The 25,012-nt window shown below is 40.7% G+C and overlaps 1 protein-coding gene across 2 annotated transcripts in view; it reads left to right on the top strand.

Moving 5' to 3' along the window:
* Positions 1–25,012, top strand: part of LOC116840864 — an 87,396-nt gene that overhangs the window by 47,259 nt on the left and 15,125 nt on the right. The window contains exons 1-2 of one of the 2 annotated variants that reach the window (XM_032808159.1): positions 11,165–16,263; positions 19,318–19,453. In XM_032808159.1, the coding sequence (XP_032664050.1) occupies position 16,263; positions 19,318–19,453 (137 nt within the window). In that variant the 5' untranslated portion in view covers positions 11,165–16,262. Of the gene's footprint in view, positions 1–11,164; positions 16,264–19,317; positions 19,454–25,012 lie in introns of those variants that run through there. The other variant, XM_032808158.1, reaches the window with a different exon arrangement.

Raw genomic sequence — 25,012 nt, 5'->3', positions numbered from 1 at the left:
TAGAGTAATAGACAAGATAGAGTAAAATAGTATAAAATCGGAAAAACAGAGTACATTATAGAATTGAGAATAAAATAGAGATTACACAGTATAGAGAAAGTACAGTATAGAGTATACAGTAGAGAATACAGTAGAGTTTATTTTTTATGCGAGAGGATATAAATATCCCTTTAGATATATATATATATATATATAAAAATAGCTAAAAAAATAGCTAATACAGCTAGTGCAGACATGCAATTAGAAAGAAATTACAATGATAATATGCAGTATAAATAAGTACTTAACAATGTAAATAATATTATATATAAAAGAGAGAGAGAGAGAGAGAGAGAGAGAGAGAGAGAGAGAGAGAGAGAAAGAAAGAGATAAAAAATAATCTACGGATGACTTTAATGCCGTCGTAAATATCGCGCAGTGAAATAAACTTGCGGGATTGTTTTGAAAACAGCGCGATAGCGCATCATTTTATACAAACTCCTTAGAGGCTACAAGTTCAAACAAGTAAGTCATTGTATGCACGCGGGCCTGCGTGACGGATGATTGCGTCAGTCTCGCGCGCTGGATAAAAAAACGTACTCGTTAGTAAGAATATTCATAATAATGCGAAAAGCTTCCGTAACGATGCAAATGACTCCCCTTATTACGATCGGGGTCTTCAAGCAGGTCGCTAGTTTGTGCGGAACAAATGACATGAAATATGGCATGGGATTAAAAGAGGAAAGAATGGCGAATTTTATTTACATACGAAATCCACTTGAACGGCGATTCTTCATTTCGTTTTTGCATACAAAAACTTTTGTTCCTTACTCGAAAAGTCTACATCAATGTGATGAATATTTTACGTATTGAAATGTATCTCGAGTGTCTCACATGAATTCGACTTTTGCATTTTCAGGCTTCTGGCTACTCGCCGCGGAACTCTTGATTGATGACGTCAAAAGCGAGGAAACGTAAAAAATTCTTACAAAGCGCGTCGAATTAAGAAGATATATTCAAAAAGTGACACTTGCAATCGATTAAGCACACCTCTAAAATACAAATCGCAAATATTTTCCTGTTGCTTTAACAATCAATAAATGACCGTAAAATTAACGTGACATGCAATCTTCTTTTTTAATCTGCATTACCTTGTCACGGTAATTTTATGGTTATTTATTGATCGTTGGAGCAAAAGGAAAGTGTTCGCGGAGTATTTCAAAGGTGTACTTAATCGGTTATAAGTGCCATTTCTTTCACACTTGTCTCTTTATTTCGACGTATTTTGCAGGAATCTTGGTCATGCATTTCCTCGCTTCTGATGCGATAAATCAAAAGCCGGCCGCGGCGAGTAGTCAGGAACCTGAAATACATCTTCTCGCCGAGATGTAAGATACTAGACAAATCACGACAATGTAGAGAAATAATGAGGAAGACGAAGAGATAAGACAAAAATGTCGAAGGATTCTCCGGCACATTTCTAATCACGAGAGATTAGAAGTAGGGCGAAGGATATGGAATATGGAGTATCATAAACTGGTTAAGAAACAAGCTATCTCGAATGAACCGACTCACGTTGTTCGTTACCGTAACTCGTCGCGATTCGACACGGTCTGTTACGCGTGACTTGTGCGATTAAACACTCCGATCTATGAGCCCTATCATCCAGTTAGTGAGTTCGAATTGGAGTCTCCGCTCTCGAAGTAGTACCTTCGGGCGAGGCGCGCATGTTAATACAGATTTCGACTTCCTGGCGAAGTCGTGCCACCTTGTTGGCAATGTCGATCGACAGCTTTACGTAATGTTTCCTTGTTATACAAACAAGGTGTCGAACATCTATCCGGCAATTATTTATCCCGCGCGTGTCCGCAAATAACACCACACTATCGCGTTTAATCTTTTTATCGCCGCTGAGCATCTCATCGCGCGCACATGATATCCTCGACTTTTGCAATTTTTTGTTCACCGTTTCGTTCTCCCGGAAAAAGAAAAACATCGATCAACCGCGGAATTTTATTGCATCATAATTTCGGAGTTTCTGCAATTCGGAGTCTTTTTTTTCTTTCGACTGTTGTCCCGATTCTCCTTAATATTAATGAACGTCGGAGAAAAAGCGATTAATGACGTTTAACCACATCCATCCATCTTTTATCCTCCTATCTATCTAATTACTAATATCTTTATGGTTACATTATCTCTTTCTAGTTGACTTTGCAATATCATCCTCGTTATCTAAATACTCTTGTAATTTCCTTTCATCTTTTCCATCAAATCTTTACATTACCCGCAGTTTATCATGTTTTATTACACTTTCCTGTTTCATTCAACGGGCACCATATCGCTCTGATACAAACTTCAAATTTCAACTTTCCTTCGGCTGTACATCTCTTAATTTTTCTTCTTCCTATCCGATCTCTCTTCACTGCTTACTTTATTTCTTCTCCATTCTCTTTTCCCCACAATTTTCTCTCCTATATATATATCTTGTTAGTTTCATTACTCCGCTTTATATTTGCTACTAACTCCACGAGTAATTACTCTGCCTTTTTCTTCACTTCTTATATGTCTCCTTTAGTTTACTTCGCTAAGAAAGTATGTTTTATATCCTATAACCTTCTTCTTATTCTTTGCACTTCACCCTTTTTACATGCACAGCATCTGTCCCATTAAACCTTGTGTTAGCCTTTTTCCGTGCCTTTATTTTGTCTCCTCATCCCATTCGATGACCAAATCTTTCCTCTTTATTTCTTGCATCCTCTTCTTCCTCTATCCCTTGTGCACTTCTGTCTTCTATTACTTATTATACATTTCCTCTATCGATAATTCCCTCTGCATTACCATACTAATTTAAGCGCTCATCTGCATTACGTACACTACCCTAACTATCTTAACTACCCGTTCCATGTGATGCCCCTATTACCTATGCACTTTTACCGTCCTGAATCCTGCTTTTTTACCTTGTTTTGCCTTGGTTTATACACCACCTACGCACTCATTTTTATATAATTTCCCTTATCTGACCCTTCCATATTTAATTCAACACATTAAAATCATTTCAAACTCACGCCCTTAATTAGGCATCCACACACTTGTACGTCACCTATAATCCCTATTTATTTTTTCTTTATTAATTTATCCTTTTTTTATTAAGTTCCCTTTTACAGTCCATCATTATTCAATCCATATAATCTCATGTTTGCTTGTTTATTTCATTAATTGTTTACTCTTGTATTATATAGTCTTCTAATTTCTATATCTTATAATTATGTATTTCACAATGTATTCTACTTGTTTATCATTTACGAAATGATAAACAGCGGAAATCTCAATCTGTGCGTATATACTAAAGAATTTTCCCGTTAATAAACATTAACAATAATAATTGCAAATCAGTAATCTCGCGAGAGCGCACATAGAAAAAGCACACGTCTCGTATTGCGAATCGCATTTCTCGCCTGTTTATTTCATATCCTCGTGATGTGGCAAAGAGCGCATAAATTCAGATACATCTCTTCGCTGTTACGGGAGAGGATTGGCTTTACGTAACCGCAGTCATGCAACTCGTTGCATCGACTCGCGAGACGCCGAGATCGCATGTGCGAGCAGCGATTCGTTCGGGCCGCGCTTATCGCTTTATTAGTCGGTTCTTTATTGCACCGGCGACCCCGTTGACACATCTCCGTCTATGATAGCGACGCAGACACAGCATCGCGGCAGATAAAGACTCTCTATCGTTACAGCTGCTGAACTTCTGAGAGGTCTCAACGGCAGCCTTATATCATTATCCGCTCTAACTGTCCCTCTAAATATCTCAGGCAAACATCGAAGACGAACGATACACTGTATCTTAGGTCAGTATCGGATGCGCATTCGCGACAATCTAACGCGGAACGTTAGTCTCGCGGGGATGTGTCCTTCCGCTTTTGAGTTTCACGTGGAGCACGAGGATATCGGGGCAAATCCAAGTGTCTTATTTTCAAACACATAAGCGTGCAATTTCGCTAAAGCTCTTTTCGCACGTTTCTTACTGTTTTAAGTCGCGTCATTTAACACATGTGTGTGGGTGTGTGTGTGTGTGTGTGGTTAAGAGACGTGCAAATTATAATTTAATACACTTATAAACATGTTAAATAACTTGAAACGATAAGAAACGTGTAAAGAGGGATATAATTCAGCCAGAATAACACACTCGGATTTGCAGGGTACTTTCGGGACGACAAAGGAAAGACTCTTAGCCTAGATCTGCAGTGTGCTCTTTGTTTCCTGTTTCTTTATTTCCTGCCGACTTAAGTCTTCAGCCAGAGAAAGACAGAGAAGAAGAAAGCAGGAAGCGAAGAGCACGATCAGGCTTTACGAGCGAGGGCGCGTGCTCTGCGAGTCCGAGCGCGGCGCGGCGACGAGAATTTCGGCAGAGATTCGGCTATTTTTGACAGCCGCTAACGAGGAAACGACGCGACACAGATTCGTGATCCCTCGACCTGCCGCCCACGAGCGTCGCTCGCGGTCGCACGTTGTTGCAACGTTCATGCGACCTTGACACTGGCTTGACGGTGGACTTTACGTAATCGCCGGCGGACGTCGGCGGACCAGCAGCCACATGCTAATGCGCGCACGCCTAATGTGGCTGTGCACCGCGTGGCCACTTGCTACGCACTCGCTCGCATGTGTCATCGCGCGTGGATGTGGCTGTGACGTATGGCGGAGAAGCCGGCAGCCTCTCTTCGTCGGCGAGAGATCGGCGAACGGAAGAAGAGAGAACGAGTGCGCGCGCCCAGGCCGGCCGCTCGACAGATTTATTCCTGATCGATGCGATCTCGTTGAACCTTGACCGACCGTGATTATGTCGCGAGCCAGTCACGGATCGGAAACCGGTATAATTGCGGCGAGTCGAGATTTCGAGCCTGCATCGGCGACGCGCTAAAGCGACCTCCGATCGGCGATTTCGATTTAGTTTCGAGTGGAGACATGAATCTACTTCTCGCGAACATTCAGCTGAGGCGAGTATTGTTGCCTGCGAGTTTTAGCTGTTTCTCATCGAGGAGGCGTACAAACACTTTTTTCACGGACTGTGACGGGCTTTGGGTATGTTGCACCACAGTAAGAGATGTGTATTTTTCTACAGGTGTTTCCTTGTATGTTTAGAGCTCGAACGATCCTTCGAAAGGAATTCGGTGAAACTGAACGAATAGCTACGAACTATAAGGTTTACGGAGAAAAACATATTAAGGCTCCTGGGGAGTCGTATCATCTATCTCTTTTTAATGACGTCAGAAGCGAGAAAACGCATGCTAAAAATTCCTGCAAAATACGTCGAGATAAACAGATATATCCACAAAACGACATTTGCGATCGATTAAGTACACCTCTAAAATACTCCGTACACTTTCCTTTTGTCCTAACAATCAACAGATAATTATAAAATAAATGTGACGTGCAATCGTCTTTTCTAACCTAATTTCCTCATTATCTTGTCATATTAATTTTCCGATTATTTATTGATTTTTAGAACAAAAGGAAAGTGTACGGAGTATTTTAGAGGTGTACTTAATCGATCGCAAATGTCATTTTGTGGATATATCTGTTTATCTCGATGTATTTTGCAGAAATTTTTAGCATGCGTTTTCTCGCTTCTGACGTCATTAAAAAAGAGATGGATGATACGACTCCCCTTAAACAAATATTTTATGTTTGATAATCTTTATTTTATTTTATTCTATAATTTTTTTAACGTACTCTCAACCCTCGTATGACGTTTCAGTAAATTCAAGAGTGCAAAAGTACAAAATACGTTGAGAGAAAAATAACAAACGGATACTTCGGATCAAATTTTTCTGATCAATTTTTATAAGCCCAATCAGGATTTATAATCCGATCAGGATACCTGATTACATTTTATCGGATATTCCTGATCATAATGACATTTCATCAGATAAACCGATGAAAAAATTATGAACTGATATTTCTCATCGGATGTTTCCTGATTGGACACAAAAATTCACCGGAATTTTGATCGGTAATATCTATTTGTTAGTTTCTTATCGAATAATTTCTCTCAAATAATTTCTTCATGTAAAAAATACATGTTTCACGTCCAACTGTTCTGCAATATATCCGAAACCCCTAGAAATATCCCGATGAGGAATATTTTCAAGTGTTTCTGCGTCAAAAGTTTCACTTTTATAGACATCTCTCGCTCCCTCTTCTCCCCTTTCTCTATCTGCAACGAAGGTTGACATCGATAAGTTCGCGTCGCGGTGAGAGCGATCGGGGATCGATAGCGCTTTTTTTGCACCTGCAGCGTTCACGTGAGAGTCACGACGATTGCAGTCGGCCGCTCACTCGTTTATCACGTTACCAGCGCGCGCGCGCGTGTTGTCGGTTATTACGTAAGCGGTTACCTCGTTAAGTTTCCTACGCGTTTTCGCGTACCGGAACATCCGTTGTGTGTGGTCGCGACGCAGCATCCATCTTCGTGTCTCCCCGACGGAGAGACAGAAGCGAGAGCTGCAATCTCGGCCGGCCATCTGCGGATTTCCGCGTGCACGGCTATTTATTCGGTATTCCGTCGATAATTACACGATTCGTCTGGATCGCCAGACCTATACCTGGCATTTCCCGTGATAACAGCCGTTGCCGCTGCTGCTGCTCTTTTGCTCGCGCGCAATAGCGTTATCTACGCAGACGACAAATCCGATTTAATGGAGTTTGCGTGGAACCTAATTGTGGCATCCTCTCCGCAGCGACGGCTGCGGCAGCGCGTACTAACTGTGCCATTTGCTCCAATAAAGACTACGACGCGATAAAAATATTATAACGTCAAGGTCGCGCGTTCAAGTATTACTCGGCCACGCGATTCGCCGCGGCACCCTCCGCGATATTTCTTCCGCCGCGCGAAGTCGCCACGCGTCCTTCGATGTGTCGCCGTTTATCGCGGAGGAAACGTGAATTCGTGGTCTCTCTAGGTCCTATACTCGAATGACGATCGAACGACGTTGCGCAATACCGCGGCTAAGTGACATTTACCGCGGGAACTGAAGTTTTAACGATCCGCAGATCCGCGACGCGGTTGACTTTGATATCGATACCACGTGCAAAGCGACGCGTTTCGCCGTTAATTACGCGTACATTATATCGCGCAGAGGGCGCGATTATTAATTCGGGAAATCGCGGATAATTGTAAATCGTCGCGCGACAATCTTCCTACCTCCGTCCATGAGATACGACTCGGAGTCCCGATAAAATTTCTTCCTGTTCCGCGTTGCGCAATCCTTGCGACACGAATCGTAATACATGTTCGTACGCGCATACGAAAGAAGACACTCTGATCCTTGTCTATGGAAAGTACCTTTATTTTTCATATGTTAATCTTTAAATGAGATTACGTATCGTTAAACGTGGATGAGTTGCTCGCAAGAACAGGATTTCTAACGAGAACATGCACTCATTTCATGTAAATTAGAACCAAACTGAACACAAAAAGTATCTTTGCTACTTTGCATACCTTTGCATACCCACGTAAAATTTCGAGTTATTAGTTAAAGAAAATTGGCGAATAATCGCGTGTGATATTGTGAATGGAGCACAGCCTGGGTCACGCTAATTAACCCCTTGACTATGGAGGCAGAAATGAACTAGTCGTGCCATTTTTGTGTTGGAAAAAAATGTTGTCGAATTTTCTTTATAACATTATTATAAAGGTTTTTGGGGTCGTTGAATCCGAATTTGACATAAAAAATAATCAGATTTTCATAAAAGTCGGTATTTATGTTTTTGGGATCACTGAATCCAAATTTGATATCAAAATTTCAAAATCCAAAATGGCGGATCGAATATAGCGGATCTAAATTTTGAAAATAATCAGATTTTCATGAAAGTGGGTGTCTGAACATTTCGTCTGAACAAAAAAAAAACACAAACATTATAAAAATAAAAGAAATTAAAAATTATAAAAACAAAAAAAATATATAAAAATGGAGTCAAAAACCGCTACGTCCTCGTTTCGTGACTCCGGGTCCGGCAGAGAGCGGTATAAATGTTTTTTTACTTAAAAATTTTTTATTCCACTATTTGAAATTTTGAAATTTTGATATCAAATTCGAATTTCAGCGACCCCAAAAACATATAAATACCCACTTTCATGAAAATCCGATTATTTTCAAAATTTTCACCCGCCATATTGGATCCGCCATTTTATATTTCGAAATTTTGATATCAAATTCGGATTCAGCGAAAACATATATTTATTTATGCAAAGAACAATAGTTTTACTATTTTTTTCTTCGATGCGTGTATACAAGTCATCCACACTGGTAGCACGATTTTTTAATGCGCGTATACACGTCATCTACAGTCAAGGGATTAACGTATTCCACTTCCCTCTAGCCTGTTGTTGCTCAACGCTCGACGCTCGACGTTCGTTTAATGCAATGTTACTTTACTCGAGCGTTGAGCGGTGGTAGGCTATAAAGAAGTGGCGCAGGATATGCTGATTAACATTCAGACACAGTCCCGCTCCATTCACAATATCACGCGCGATTATTCGTCAATCTTCTTTAACTAATAACTCAACATTTTATGTAGTTTTATGCAAAACGTCAGAGGGACTGTTCGGTTTGGTCTAATCTACACGAAATGAATATATATTATCATTAGACATCCTGTATATTATATGATTTAATAGAGAAAAACGTGTGTTCTTATTGTATAAAAATAATTTTTTTATATAGAAAGTACAAAATATCGAATTGAAAATATAATGTCCTTAGTCGGAAGAAGATATCATTATTATTCAAATAATCATATTATACTTCTTAGCTATTATAACATTCGAATAAAATTATACCATTATTGAAATCCATAAGACTATAAAGTTCCTCCAACAAAATTATATATCGTTGCTTATACATAAAACAATCATTGTTTTATATATGAAACAATAATATAGATAATTTGAGAACATTAGTTTGAAGTGGATAGAGGAATTTGGGACATACATACACACATACTTAAATCGTATTCTTAATCCAATGTTTTTCCGCTAATGAAAATGATCTTTGAATAAGAGCACAGGTTTTTCTTCGTTGAAAATCATGTAAAATCCGTTCTTGCAAGTAACTTATTCCTGTTTGACGCTATATAACCTCATTTGAAAATTAATGATGTTAAAAGTAATTATATTCTCCATACACACAAGGATATCTTTTTCTATGAACTACACATAGTATTTACAACGCTCGTAATCACACGCAGACGTGTACTCGTAGTAGGCCGCGTCTTCCTCCACGTACGTCATTGCTCCAGGGTTAAACGCTCGCGGAGGAAATGACAGTGATTTAATCGCTTTCAGTTTTTGCGGCGAGTTAACGGTCGGCGCGTTGAGTCACGATCGTTGTTGCGCGTCGATTTGTTCGATCGCTTCCGAGGCGGTGTATCGCCTCCACGATGGCACGGACGGGGTAAAGAGATCGGCTTCTGGCGTGATCGATCCGGAGGTCCTTCCCGCGACCGGCCGGCCTGTCCGCCGTGTGAAATATTAAAAGGCCGCCTCGTGCTTGCACGTGCCGCCGCCTGATGGCTGCGCAGCCGGTACACGTCGGCTGAGATAAAAAGACATTCCTCAAACTGAAATACTCGCACGTACATCCGCGCGCGGCCGACGTAATTATCCGGCCAAGCAGACCGAGTGGTCGAGTGCTAATCGACGTCAAAGAGGCCCGCCGCCGTTTGAAGGAATCGCGCGGCCAATTGAAGCGAGTGCCCGCGACGTCGCTCGCCGGGATTACTGACTCTCGAAATTGATTTAACGACTGTATGACAGTTGCCTGCCGGCTGACGCGTTTCCATCGCAAAATCAATTTCGATTCCCCGTTTCGACAATCAGGCTGCGCCGCGTCCCGCGCCTCGCCGCTCGTCCCTGACCTAATCTATTCCACGTGAAAGCCGCCTCAACAATGTTCTTTTCCCCGACTTTCACTGCTTGACATTTCTGTGGCGCCGCGCTGCGCCGCGCTGCGCCGCGCCGATCGCTTTCCAGCCTTTCGATTTCCACGCGCGATGCGCAGCATCCGGCGTGGTTTCCTGCGGATCGATCGCGCGCGCGCCATCGTATCTCCTCTTCGACGCTGGCGCGATCAAAGCCAGCGACACCATCAACCCCCGGGGCGACGCGAGAGAGAAAGGGGGAGGGGGAGGGAGGGAGAGAGAAAACGAGGAGAGCGAAAAGGAAACGCGGCCGAGCACGGGGGCGGCGGGAGGTGAGAAGCGAGATGACGCGCTGCGAACAACTACACGCGTCGAACACGCTCGGCCGAACAAAGAAGGCGACTATTTTGGTCCGCTGTTTCATGGAAGTGACCCAGCACCCAGCGTACGGTCGCTCGATCCCTTCGTATGTAGGTCGCAAGCTGCCGCGCACTTCGTTGCGTCGGTGTGTTGTTTGCGCTCTCGCGCGAGCCTCGTTCCAAATTTAGTGACACTCTTGTCTGCGCGCGAGGAAGAGAGGGAGAGAGTCTTCCACCCCCTTGCAACGGGGTTTTTGGCACTCTCTCGAAAGGTTTCAAGGACAACGGCAGGACGCGTCGCCTGTTGTAGCGAGTGGTCTTAATTAGCAGGGCTCCGCCACGTGTCACACTCAAGAATCGCGCGGATTCGCCTGAGGGAAGTCGCCTCAAACATTGGTATCGCGTGAATTCAAGAAGGATCACTTCGCCAAGTCACGTGCAATCATTAACAAAAATGACTACGATAATAAAAAAGGAAGACAGGGTGTTTAATTCCGTCCTTGTCTTAAACAGGTAGCGAAGACCACGTGTCGCTCCTAAGAACCGCGCGAATTCGTAGGAAGACCCATCTTGAATATTAATGTCGCGTAAATTAAAGAAGAATCGTGCTGTCCAAATCGCAGGTAATCGATAACAAAATTCTTTTGATAAGAAGGAAAAAAGAGAGAGATGTTTGACCTCGTTTCGAAAATTATTTTAGCATTTTTTCTCACTATCTCTCCGATTTTCATTATCTTAATCCTAGATAATCCCTCGAACGAACTTCTAGTTTTCAATGATTGAAAGAATTGGACCGGTTTTAGATCGTGGTTGTTCTATTCCATGAGCCGACCAGGTAACATGGATCGAACATCGACGCTGGGGCTAAGAAGGTAGTGGGGAAAGGGGGGGGGGCGAGGGGGGTAATCGAACTCGAAACTGGGTCGCGACCGTTCGATCAGCACCGGCGACAGTCAGCCTCGATGCGCCCGGTCAGGGTTTTTCGGTGTTTTCCACGCTGCCTGTGGAGATCTCGAAATTCATGCCGCGACTTTTAACGCGTGGGCACACACACATTCACCGCCTCGCCTAACAACACGCGACAGCTCTCAACTCTAACCCTTTTATTCCGCGACGGCGCTTTGAAGTGCCGCGACGATAATGAGCGAGGCACACATAGAGCTAGCTGATAACTGTAGCTAAATAATACTCGCGCGAGTGCAAATAGGACGCGCGCAGCGTATTCTACTTGTGTCCGCGAGTATTGACTCGGCACGGTCCTTGATACTTCTGTAAAATAGCGGCGATTCCGAGAAGTGGACTCAATAGTCACAAAGGGACTATACGCGGATCGAGCGCCGCATGGTCGACGACTCTCAGTCTTGCGGTATGTAAGAGCTCCTCCTAGTTTCAGAAGTCGACTGTGTGAGCTATGTAGAGGAGAGAGAATAAAGTTTTCAACGTTGAAAGCGTCAATTTCATTTTGCCATTGTTGTACGATGCGTAACCGAGCACGAAGCTCTATTCTTCCTCATTTCACGCTATCTTTCGGACGATCTACTTTCGCGCGGGCCTATCTTCAAATCGGAAAAGATGCCGCGGGCGGAGAGCGCGCAGCGCGTTAGTTGTTTTTCCGCGTCTAATTAAAGGTATCCTCGGGACGCGCGCCGGATATACGGTTTGCGTAGTCGCGACCGCAGCTGGCCCCGTATGCTAATTAATCTTCCGAGGTTAGAACAGCTCGCTCTAACGGTGCTGGAGCGCAGACGGCGCGGCGCGTTAGTCTCTGGATTATGAGTCTGGCAAATTGAAAGACGAGAGAGAGAGAGAGAGAGAGAGAGAGAGTCTCCATGAACTATTCCTGCGAAATGCGACAAATGGTGTGTAGGGGTTGGCGTGCATCTAAATCACTCTCGCGAGCCCTCGATACGCAGAAACGAGTCGCCGCACGCGGATGTAGAACCCGTTCGCGCTAAATACACTGGCAATTACAATTGACCGACATCCTGCCCATCCACTATTGGGAGATCAAAGTGCCGCGCTCGCTTCCGTATTATTCGCGGAATCGCGGACGCCATAGAACGCGAGTTCGCGTGCCGTTGTTATCAGCGTAACATTTATCGCACAGTGTCGTCGGAGCGACGCATACGCTATCGTTCGCCGAATCGTTTGAACGCGGCTCTGGTGAACCTCTCCTCGCGACAATTCACGCGCGAACGCGCGAAAGCGCGGTGGAAATAGTTCCTTGGCCGTGCAGGTGTCGGATCTCTCTGTCATCGGAGCCGTTTGCTTCGCAAAGTCGCGCGGAGTGGATGTGCGAATAGCATTAACCCATTGAGGCTGCATAATGAGTCGGACTCGTGACGCATACTTAAGTCCAAATATGGAAATGAGTCAGGCTCATTGTGACTTTTTGCGAGAGAATAGATAGATAGCTCACAAAGAATTTTCACTTTGAATATTGTCATGTTTGTGTATGCAACAAATATTGTAACAAATTAATATGATATTGTTAAATTTATATAATATTTTATATAGGTAATTATTATATTTATTTAAAATATTATTATATATAATTCATCAATTTAAAAAAAAGTGGTTATCTTCAACAGAGAATATTGTCTTAATAATAGCCTTAAAATTTATTCATCACAAATTGCAGAAAGGTTTATATTGTCGTGTAAAGAAACTCAAATGAAGAATTAATTTTCTTTATTAAGAATATTATGGAATTTATCGAAGAAAATGTTGATTCGACTCTATGTGTCTAGTAAGCAAATCAATTTTTTGTTCAAATTTTCTTGATTGAAATGCTAAACTACCAAAGGATTCAGAATGTACTTTGAATAAATTTAATGGACTTATGACGAATTTCTGATAGATTTGCGTATATATAAACTTATGAAATACTTGAAATATTTATCTGAATGTACGGTATATATTTTTCTGTGTGTACAACTTCAGTATAGTCCAGCTTTACAAAAACATTATAAAAAGAAATACAATATTGACAATAATTGACAATAATTATTACTATAACGTTTCTTTCGCGTATGATCATATCTTAAAAAAAAATATTACGTCGCATGTAAAGCTACATAATGCGGAAACAGATACGGTCTCATTGGGTTAATGGCGCGATACATATATTCTCGCGTGACGCGTCTGGCGAACGTCTCACTCGGTGTCCTCCTCTGTGCTTCTGCCCGCGAACAAGAGAGTTCGCGCACTAGTTACTAGAGGAGGAAGAACTCGACGAACGAGTAGCTAGTCGAGTCGGTGAAACATGTCCGTTCGACGGGGATAGTCGCGTTTGTCCACGAAATTTAGGTCGAGCCGTGCCCGCCAGCGAAACTCCGTAGGTTTCCTTCGAGGAGCTCACCGCCGCCTCTTCCGTCTTCTCGAAAGGACCTGCTCTCTTCGCCGGTCGTCGCCCACTCGGCCGGCCGGATAATTCGCGTTTCGGCACGTGCAAATGTCGCGGTCCTGTCGCTCCTCACGGCGACGAGAGAAAGCGATTGTCTTCGAGATATGCGCGTAACACTTTCGGCAGGAACCGCGACACCTTCGCAATTGCGCGACATCTTCGCAGAGCGCATTTGCGTGGACGCGGTTTGCAAGGATCCAAATAGGATAAACCATCCAATTATGGACAACCTTAGTCATTAACAGTCCAGAAAATAATTCAAGTTTTCCTATGATCAACATTGTAGTTAAACTTTTTATTTTTGCACTTTACGAGTGCAAAAGAGAACTTGTCAATTCGTGTTTAATAGGGTGCGGTCCAACAAACGCTGCGCAGCGTTTCTCCCTCTTGTTCTATTCCTCGGATTCGAATGAAGAAAGAGAAAGAAGTAAAGACGCTACAAAGCATTTGCAGCGCCCGCTGGACCATAGTCGTTACTTGAAACTTGCCTCAAGTGAATCCCAGGAATGCTCAGATCTAAATTTTGAGTTAGATGTGAATTTCGACTGAATCGCGACTACGAAGGTATATGGGCGAGAAAATTACATGATTTAAATAAAAAATCCAACTCTAAATTCAGATTGGAGCACTTCACGTGGAGCAAAGTTCAAGTAACGATTATTAATACCGGTTTGAAACTGTGAACGTCGCTAGGTTCAAAAACATCAGTGACTAAGGAGGTTTAATAATTGGATATTTTCTCTATTTTATTTTGCGGTGGATAATTCGTGACTACGTTTCGGCAGATGTGATGATTCTCGCGATGGAAAGAGAGAAAGCGATTATTTTTCGAAATACACGATGCTTTCGAGCAAAAATCACTGACTAAGGCCCGTTAATAGTTATTGCTTGAAATTCGTCTCAAATGAGGTACTCAAATTCTAATTCAGAGTTAGATGAGAGATTTACAGTTGAATCATGGTTTAAAATACAAATGTCACATGTATCATAATTCAACCGAAAAACTTGGATGTGACTCTGAACAAAAATTGGGGTATCTCACTGGAGACAAATTTTCTAAGTAATGACTATTAATACGTATCTGAGGACCAATAAGTTATTTGAAATTCACCTCAAGTGAGATTCTCGGACCCAGAGATAAGAATTAGATAAGAGTTTTTCAGTAGAATCGTGCGCTTACAAATACAAATGTAACATATGTTACAATTCGACTGCAGAACTTGAATCTAACTCTGAATAAAAATCTGAATATTTAACATAAATCAGATCTCCGCTGACAAGTATTAATACACGTTTAAGAGTGCCTGAGTGCAGACAGGCGGTTTGCAAAAAAAGTCCTTTTTATGATATGCATATCGCGAATACACGTGTGCCGCGGCTCTACATGCCCCGGTGACATTACGTGGTTCCGCGGATCGCTCGTTACGTATTCAAATTATTTCCACGGAATCAGTTATCGTCAGCGGAACTGAAAGTATAGAGCCCGCGAGCTCGATACGTGCGGTAGCTCCCGCACGTTCATTCCGTTCACCGAGCTTATCGACGAGATCGCGGCACTCAGCCCTAAGCATCGATCACCGTTTGCTGCACGAGCTCACTCAAGGTATATCCTGACGTCATCTGTGTGTGACGCCGGCAGGAAATAGAGCCGGCCGTCGGGTATAATTCAGTAAAAAGTGTCGAACGAATCGCGAATTGTCATCAAGTCGCTCGATCCGCGCGCGTACGAAAGAACGAGATTAATAAACTAGATGCCGCGTTTCGCTCTTGTATTCGCTCGATAATCTTCGTGTACCGCGCCATCGAGCAATCTTGCATAATCGACAGACACGAGCTGAATTCAGAATGGCAACAACGAGCCGGAGCTTTCCTCCCCGCGATATTTAATAAGCGCCTTCGCCTTGACGGCGATAAATACACCGAGTGGTAATAACGACTGCGTAATGACGACTGCATCATCGACAATGATTGCTGACTCCGCGGCGGAGTCACTAATTCCGTGCATTAAAAAAAAAGAAGTTTGCGGCGAGAGACTGCTTGGTAATTCACGCTCTTTTAACGATGTTTTTCTATGCAATTAGACGTGGCGCGGCGCGAAGAGCCAAGACACCAGGTGTCTCGTGCCCGAACCCGATATCGTCGCGACGACATTCGGCGGAGTCAGCGGATCGTGTCGCGTCTCTCCCGCGCTCGTCACCGCGACCAAAGAGACGACGTATTAGGAGCGCACCGTGCCTAAACTCGCGAAAGTGCCGCGCACGCTCGCGTATATAATTTCGCCGCCGCCGCCGCGCGCGCGCGACCGGTTGTCGATCAAGCGCTTTCGTAAGAAACACCTGCGAGTCATTATCCCTCGCCTACCTTGGCTTTCCCCCGGCCGATTCGATTTGCCCGCGCAAAAAAGGCCGCGCGCTCGCCGCTCTAAGCGATGAATGGATGATTGTCGCGCTGGCGGGCGGACTGCACGCGAAGAATTCATTTCGCGAGAAGGATCTGCTCGATGACGACGACGATCGTGGCTCGAACTGCGACCGGGTAGAGCCGACGGGACTTTTCGCCAATCGTTTACATCATGTTTTCGGAGACTGGAGTGAAAGAGTGAGTCGTTTTCTCCGTCTCACGTGTGTGAAATTAGCCCCGCGTCTTCAAAATCTGATAGAAGTAAATAGAGTTTCGTTTGTAGAATTCTAAAGTTCTTCATCGGTTTTAGGAATAGTTCTAAAGAAGAGAATAGTTCTTTAGAAGAGATCTAGCTTATCTTTAGTACCAATGCAGAAACTTTCAAGTTTATTAGTTTAACCATTTTTGCAGAGTTCTCAGAAAACTATTTAGTGGGGATTCTAAAGAAGTCTAATAGAAATGATGACTTTTAAAAAATGAGGGCTTTGTGAAGTTGCTATCCCTTCTTCTTTTTTCCAAGTTCAGCTTAATTGTTTTATATAACCCAGGTAGCACATACACGTATCAGAAACGTTTTTTAAAAGTAGTTTTTTTTTTCAGAACCGTAAAGCACCAGTAAAAAACGTTTTAACAAGAACCTCTCTGAAACTTTATTTGTGAATCGTTTATAAAACATGAATGTTTATGAAACATTCATAAAACGTTTTAAAACGTTTATAAAATGTTTCTTCAACGATTTTTTTCGCAAAAATAACATTTAACGTTTTTTGAGTGAACATTTTTATTCATGAAAAACGTTTCAGAAACGTTATGAAACGTTTTGGAAACGGTTATGAAAGGTTTGATTTTAACGTTTATAAAACGTTTAAACATTTTTAAAACGTGTGGGTGCTACCTGAGAAGCGTCAGGACTATTTCTAAAATCGAGAAATTGAGAATTCTGAAACTTTTCGGGGAGCAAATAAAAAATTCCACTCATTTTTGTGAAATTTTGAAAATAAGGGACTAATCACGTCTCCGTCTCGTTTTAAGGGACTAATCACGTCTCCGTCTCGTTTTTTCGTCGCGAAGCTGGTGCCTCGCCGTGGTTCTTATCCGTCGAAGAGCGCGAATCTTTAGGCTAGCATGCAAGGCCACCGCGACCGCCCCGTAAAAATTTACAAGATTTATGTGACACGACACACGCGTGGCGTCTGTAGGAGCGTATCAAATAGTTATGGCGGCTTAACAGATCGCGCCGCGAATAAATTTGCATATCTTGCGGTCCCGCGCGCGATCTGCACGAGAACGCTGTCGACGGTTTTAATAGTCAGCACACTGACCAATATTCCGAACGGATTTCGCGCGACGGCGATGATGACGCGCGAACAATCTCTCCGAGCGCGCCGCCGCCGGAGCCGCGACTTTGATCGGTGCGTTTACCGCGCGCACGCGCGCGCACGCCGGTCTACGGTAAACGCGACTCGGTAAGGCCTGGAAATAGCAGCGGAAACGGGCATCTTGCAGTTTATACCAGATATTTTAACGCCTCGACATCGTCGACATCCTACGTCCATAAATAGATCCTGTATTTTCCAAGCCGTTCATTCGCGCGCGCGCGCGCGCGCGGCGAATTGCGCCGTCTGCGGCTCCCGGCGCAGCGAATTTCGCGCGAAACTTGCGGGTCGCGTGAAAAGTAAGGCGCTCGCCCCGACACGCCAACTTTTCCGCGAAAATTCAATAAAGGAATTCAAACTTCAACCGCTGCCGATCGGCAGTTCTGCGGTGAAATACTAAGTTCCTTTTGATCTACTTAAATTATCGTATTCCTTTTTAACTCGTAGCAAATTAGATATAATACAGAAATTGATAACTCTCTAAATAATAATATTAAAGGAAAATAGGCAAGTGAGAGTCAGTGTTGTGTGATGTACGAGCGTATTTTTATTTTTAAATGAAAATTATATATATAATTAATATATTATATTATATATATATAATAAATATTTATTATATTATTTATTTTATTATATTATTATATATATAATTAATATTTATTTCCTTTTTATTTTCCTTGAGAGTTTAAAAAATAAAATCCAAAATATATATAATTTGTATATTTTCTTGACTAAGCACACACACACACATTTATTTCCTCTTTACTGTTATTTTCTTGGAAGAGTTTTGAAATATAGAATATATCTAATTTGATTAAAGGAAAACAATAGGCAAGTGAGAATCAGTGCTGATGTACGAGCGTATTTTTATTTTTAAATGAAAATTGTAAACGTTTCAGTCCTAATAATTTGGACCCTCTTCTGTACAATTAATATTATAGTATAAATCCGATGCCAATGATGTCGAATAGGTGGACATTGTCAGTTACCTTTAGGAAATTAATAAAGAGAAATGGAAAAACAAATTGAGTATAGCAATAAATTACAGAAAAATGGTTTGCAAATTTATACAAAAATAAAAATTATAAAAAAGTGAGATTTTTCACCAATTTCTTTCCATTTTTCTTTATTAATTTCCTAAACAATGTAACTGACAATTTCCGTCTATTCGACATCATTGGCATCGGATTTATACTATAATATTAATTGTACTGAAGAGGATCCAAATTGTTAGGACTAAAACGTTTACAATTTTCATTTAAAAATAAAAATACGCTCGTATATCAGCACTGATTCTCACTTGCCTATTGTTTTCCTTTAATCAAATTAGATATATTCTATATTTCAAAACTCTTCCAAGAAAATAACAGTAAAGAGGAAATAAATGTGTGTGTGTGTGTGCTTAGTCAAGAAAATATACAAATTATATATATTTTGGATTCTATTTTTTAAACTCTCAAGGAAAATAAAAAGGAAATAAATATAGATATGCTTATTTAAAAAAAAGCTCGTCCTGGGGGAAATCGCAAAGTCATATTAAATTACCACTGAAGAGTTTAATTGTTTTTCGCTTTTTATCAATCATCTTTTAATGCCCTTTTGAAGAATAAATTTCGAGGACTGCGTTTTATTCAAACGAAAACAATTGTCCCTTTCACGATTTCTCGCATGATCTTTTAGCGCGTTCGCGCGCGCCATGAAGTAGCGCGTGGCTTGACACCGTTTACGCGACAGGATCAAAGATAAAGAAAAAAAGATGGAAAATAAAAAAGCAAGAAAGATGAAGCTTTCGCGATCTCGGCAGAACCTCTTCGCGAAAGCAGAGGTCCGCATGATACTTTAACGTCCACCTTTCACCGGCGTCTTTGTGTTTCAGTGGTTTATTGCGATTATACCGCCTCGGGAAGGTCACTACAGTTCCTCGAGGATTACATCGCGAAGGAGGTGCTGCCATGTTTGGGCGACACACGGGCCTCCACGTCCATCTGCAGTCTGCAGTCCTCTCTCTTTAGGTAAGCGACAATTTGGCTTAATGGACACGACAGTCCACGTCCTTCGGACAAATGTGCTTTTCGATTCGCATTCGGAAGTCGGTCAGTCCGCGCGTTACTATTGAATTCCATTGTAACGAGTATAGGATTGCGGAGAGAATGCAATTACATTTCGTGATTGACGAATTTCCGACGAAGGAGCTTTCATTTTACCGTTATTCGTTATGAACAGAGATTTTGCTTCCTCCACGTCGAGCCGTGGACCAATTATATTTTGATTTGATTCCGTATCTTCTTATACTTAGTAAATTCGACAAACGCCCGCTAAAAAATTGAAAATTTCCTGTATAATAAATAATTTTTTATATATTTTACATACTTGGAAATACATGATGTTTTAACATCCCTCAGGCGGACATCCTGCGTCCTTCGTTCTGACTTTCAGATCTAGTATCCTAGTTTCTGTCTGTTCCGTCGTGGACACTTGCGTAGATATGACAGTTTGATTAAAGAAATGTCTGTTAATAAATGCGATGCCGACGAAAACCTGATTAAATATCGTGGGAATCAACGGGAATAATAACTCGTCGATATACGTGTTTCGCGCCGTTGTATATACGTGGCTTGGCCATTCAGAACTTAATGATTCGGTTACAGAAAGTAGGAGAGACCAAGGCTAGTTGGCTACCAATATAAGTTGGTAAAACCAATTATTTCTGCTATTTTCTAATGAGTTACTGAATTTAGCAAGCGAGATTTTTAAATATGTCAAACATGGCTTTGAAAATCTTTGCTTACTTGATTTTGAACTCTGTTAAATAATAGTAGAAATAATCGATTTTGATAACTTACCCCGGTCTCTTCTACACAACAATACGAAAATATTACGTCATCACCCATCAATCCCCGAGATCGGACAGGATCCATTTGGAGCTACAAATACTTTTTTGGAATAAATAAAGAAAGATTATGATTGGATTATGATCTATATGGCGCTTCGAAGCATTTGCAGCATCAAAGATCCTACACATTGAATGAGATATCGAAACAATCAACGCATCAAAAATATCCCGGATTTTCAAACAAAATTAATTGCGGTAAAAATTGCGTTTATATATTGTACACTTGTCCGAATTGTGTGTGTCAGTTGCAAAACGGTTTGTTCACTTTTGACTGAATGAAAGCGATTGACAGTACTTTAAGTTGTCACAATTAACAGCCACTGATGTGCACGCGCGGCAATTGGTTATGGCAGAAGCCGAAATGACAGTATAGAATATAACAATATAAATCTGGAAAGAAGAATTTATTTTAAAGTAAGAGAGAACATATTATTTAAAGCAATTTTTTTCTATATATTTTATAAAATATAATATATCTGAGAAAAAATAATCATATATGAGATTTGGCGCCATATGACCATGTATAATTATATGTAATTACGTATGTTTACATTGAAAAAATGCTGTTGTAAAGACAGCAAAAGCGACATACCACTTTGTTTTTGGAGGTTATGTCTTAATGTAAAGCTTAAAATATAAATGTAAATATATATATACATATAGTTGGAAGTACCTCCTATCAGATAATATCATATTTTTACTGAAGTTGTTTTTAGATTTAAAATAAAAAATGTTTTTGTAAGACGCACGAAAATGGAGTTCAAAGAAAATGGGTGCCAAAAGCGACATATCTATTGGAAATTATATAACATGTTGCATATATGATAATATTTGATAATAAATAGTTCATTAATTTGAATAATGATTGAATAATATTTATTTATTCAAAATATAATGTTACAAGAGGGAAATATAATTAAATAAAAATATATCTTTGGCATTTCCATCTTTTTCATTTCTCACATATTTTACATATGTTATATTTTTAAACTAAACAAAATTAAACATATACAATACGACATGTCACAGTTGGAGATTAGAATCAAGTTATGCTAGTCACAGAGTATCGCACTTATCGCATACTGTAGGTATGTCACATTCTCATAAAATTTTCAAGTTATACAGTAAAAAAGCGATAAAAAGGTAAAAGTATTCAAAAAATATTTTTACTAAAACCAAATGCAATGTAGGAGAACTTAATATTGAACAAAAAGATAATTCTCGCTGTTTAGTCTACAGTAATTCGTCAATAAAAATCAGGAAATAAAACTTGCGAATTTTTAAAACTTGATATTTGCTAATTTAGCATATAAAAGAACAAAAAATATGAATTTTTCATGACTTAACTGATAAAACGAATTACGTTTATATTAGTTTCCATAAAATACAACATTTAATATATGAGATATAGAGATATGTCGCTTTAGGAGGCTTATGTCGCTTTTGACCATTTTCCTCTATAGATATAATTGAAGGAAGTACTTGTGTTTGTGACACATTGCCTGTGTCGTCCATGTTTATTGAATAAAATTATTTTTTTCTTTTCTCGTTTAAAAGCATTTCCTTCGTATGGTCATATATAATTAAGTATGATTATACACATGATCATCTATATGATAACGTCGCGCCAAATTTTGTACGTGAACCATGTATCATTATATATAATTCATATGTAGTTATATATAATTCATATATATGTAATTTATATATAATCATATATAATTTTATATAATTATATATAATCATTTTTTCTCGAGTAAGATTGCGTGACGATCTGTTGGATGGACGTCAGCAGTGGCTCGCAATTGTGACAATTTGAAGCGCTGCAACTTTAGTCGATAAAAAGTATGCAAATCATTTTGCGATCCAACATACATAACGTTTCCCGCGGAGCGATTGAAATGTTTTGTCGGCTCTTGAAGCGTTTAATCGCTGCTTGCTGCGATATTTCGAGCGGTGCTCTTCGTACCTTCGCGCAATTAAGTCGTTTATCGTCCGTTGCAGTTTCTAATCTTGTCGTTCGCGTTGAGGCGCGATTCGGCGGCGTTTTCGCGCGTCGTTTTGCGTTTTTCGCGATATCGAGCTCCCGGGGAGATATATCGCGGCTGGAAACTTTCTCGGATGCGACATAAATTCAATCCGTCGCGTCGCGCGTGGCTGTTTGTTCGCTGAAAAAAAAGAGGCGAGCAGAAAAACGCGGCCATCGTCGCCGACGTGGTCGTATCCACCGTTTATGCGTTATCGTCGTCGTTATCGCCGCCGCCGACGACGACGACGACTTTCAACTCGCGGCGTCCCCGCCTGCGAGGAAATATAGATCAGTCGCCTTTGAATCTCGTTCGGTCGCCGGGTCGACACTGCGTGAAACATTCTCGTCTCGACTCTCCCGTTTACTGGCGCTGATGTCCCAGATCAATATCCACCCTCCGAGGGAGAAGGAGAGAGAAAGAGACCGCGGTGCTTACACCGCGGCCGACGAGGAGACCGATAATGATGACGACACACGGCGCGGGATCCATCACGCGACAAACGGCACATTCGGTGACATGTTTGCACAATGTACAATAAATTGCCGCGACCTATAATTTCAATCCCACCAGCATGATTGCGTTATTTATCTCGAACGATGCGTAACAACGTCACTTTTGAAGAGAACGTGCGCTATTCCGAAGATTATGTTCCTTTTGCGATTTATATAACGACAATTCGTTATGCAGTCGCGATGCACAGATAGAGTCAAAATAATCAGAAGAGTCGGTTTGTTATTTACACAATACTTATTCTCCGTAATTCATTAAACTGCATGAACCAATGAGTGCAGGTAGAGTGAAGAGGTAGGACGGGTTCTGTAGACATATCTAATGGAAGATGACTTCCAGTTTGTAAGAAAAATGACTTATTTTTGATAATTTCTTAGCAGTGAGTAACTGCTGATTTCGAGAGGTGGAGGGCTGCACACTGAAAAAAGCATGCTTTCTTGAAATCAGCTGTTACCCCAAATAGAACAGAAGATCACGATGACGTCAAAATAACGAGGAAATGATCGAATCGTGATTGGAAAGTGAGAGTCGTCTTTCCATTGATGTTATCGTAATTTTTTGTTCTGCCTGGACATTCATCGTTGATAAAAGATTTAACTAAGTATTACAACTTCAATACTTAGTATTGAGTCTCAGTTGTTTTTTAAGGGGAGATACATATAGTTAAGGCTTATGACTTAAGAAATAAGCATATTGAATCTATCAGTCAAGTCAGACTTGGACAATTTAAAAGATTTTAGAAGTTATAAAAAGTAAATCATGTTTTTAACACACTGGAAGTCTTATTTCATTAGACATATCTGTAGGACCCGTTATACTGTTTTCTATGCGCTTATTTATTTACACGGTATAATTAATTACGGAATAAGTACTGCGAAAATGTCACAAAATGGTGTATAAATTTTTGGATTATTTTTACCCGTTCTATCTGTACACTGCGACTCCATAATGAATTGCCGGACACCCAGTATAGATGAGCACACACGTAATGCGAAACGACGTTAATAAAATCCAACCTAACCTAGCCTCCTACACGACCGTTTAATGAAAAAGTATCGATTTAATGCCGGTGTGTGTTCTTCGCTGAAGCGAGTACGATCGGGTATCCGTCGATACCTCGAGAAGATCGTTTGATTTTCCGAACCGACGCGTCTCATGCTACGGCGTCCGCGAGAAATCGGAGCTGTCGGTCGGCTGAATTTCGTTTACGGTCTTATAACGTGTGTCGCGGGATCGATTGAACTATGCAAACCGCAAAGTGTGCTTCGCTCCTCAACCCATGTCTCTTGTCGCTGAATCCATATTGACTCTACATCAATCATGTGAGCATGTTAAGAAAAATATATTTGGTATTTGTAATCATATAGGAAAATAATTACTATAAATTATGGTCAGGAAAACTTTTTTTAAATAAAATTCTACTATAATGTTAGTCATAATAATGCTAAAAGTTATATGCATGTTATTACTATCATTTATATACATATATATATATATATATATATATATATATATATATATATATGATATTATATATTTTTAGTTCTAATTAAAGACATACACACACACACACACACACTACCGTCCACAAGCTTAGAAGCAGTTATATTTTTGTATGAAATAAGAGATCGTTTGTAAATATTAGGAAAGCAACCGCTTATAATGAATATTTGTTGACATTGACGACTATTTTAGGTTAGAACACCAACTTTCTGTGCCTATAATTACATTATATTAAATAAAAGTTCAGTTAAATCAACCGATAACTTTAACGCGCACTGAGTTCAGAAATTGTAACTTGCGTCTATGAATGCTTGAATACAATTATTAAGATCCTATTTAATTAGAATATAATGGTTTAATTAGATATCGGAATTGAGGATAAACATTATATTTCTGTGATTTTAATATGACCAAAACGTAAGTGTTCAACTGCAAGTAGATAATAGCAAGAATTTATTAGTCATAGACACAAAGAGTTGGTGTTCTGGCGTAAAGTAGTCGTCAATGTTAATAAACGTTCATTATACCCTGTTGTTTTCATAATATTTACAAACGATTTTTTATTTCACACAAAATTATGACTGCTTCCAAACTTCTGGACGATAGTGTATATATCTTCGTATTAGAACTAAAAA

Source organism: Odontomachus brunneus, unplaced genomic scaffold (assembly GCF_010583005.1).
Source record: "Odontomachus brunneus isolate Ranch 3 - 2012 unplaced genomic scaffold, Obru_v1 Obru_scaffold_012, whole genome shotgun sequence".
Lineage (NCBI taxonomy): Eukaryota > Metazoa > Arthropoda > Insecta > Hymenoptera > Formicidae > Odontomachus > Odontomachus brunneus.
Note: the sequence above shows the minus strand (reverse complement) of the source record. Positions and strands in the feature narration are given on the sequence as shown.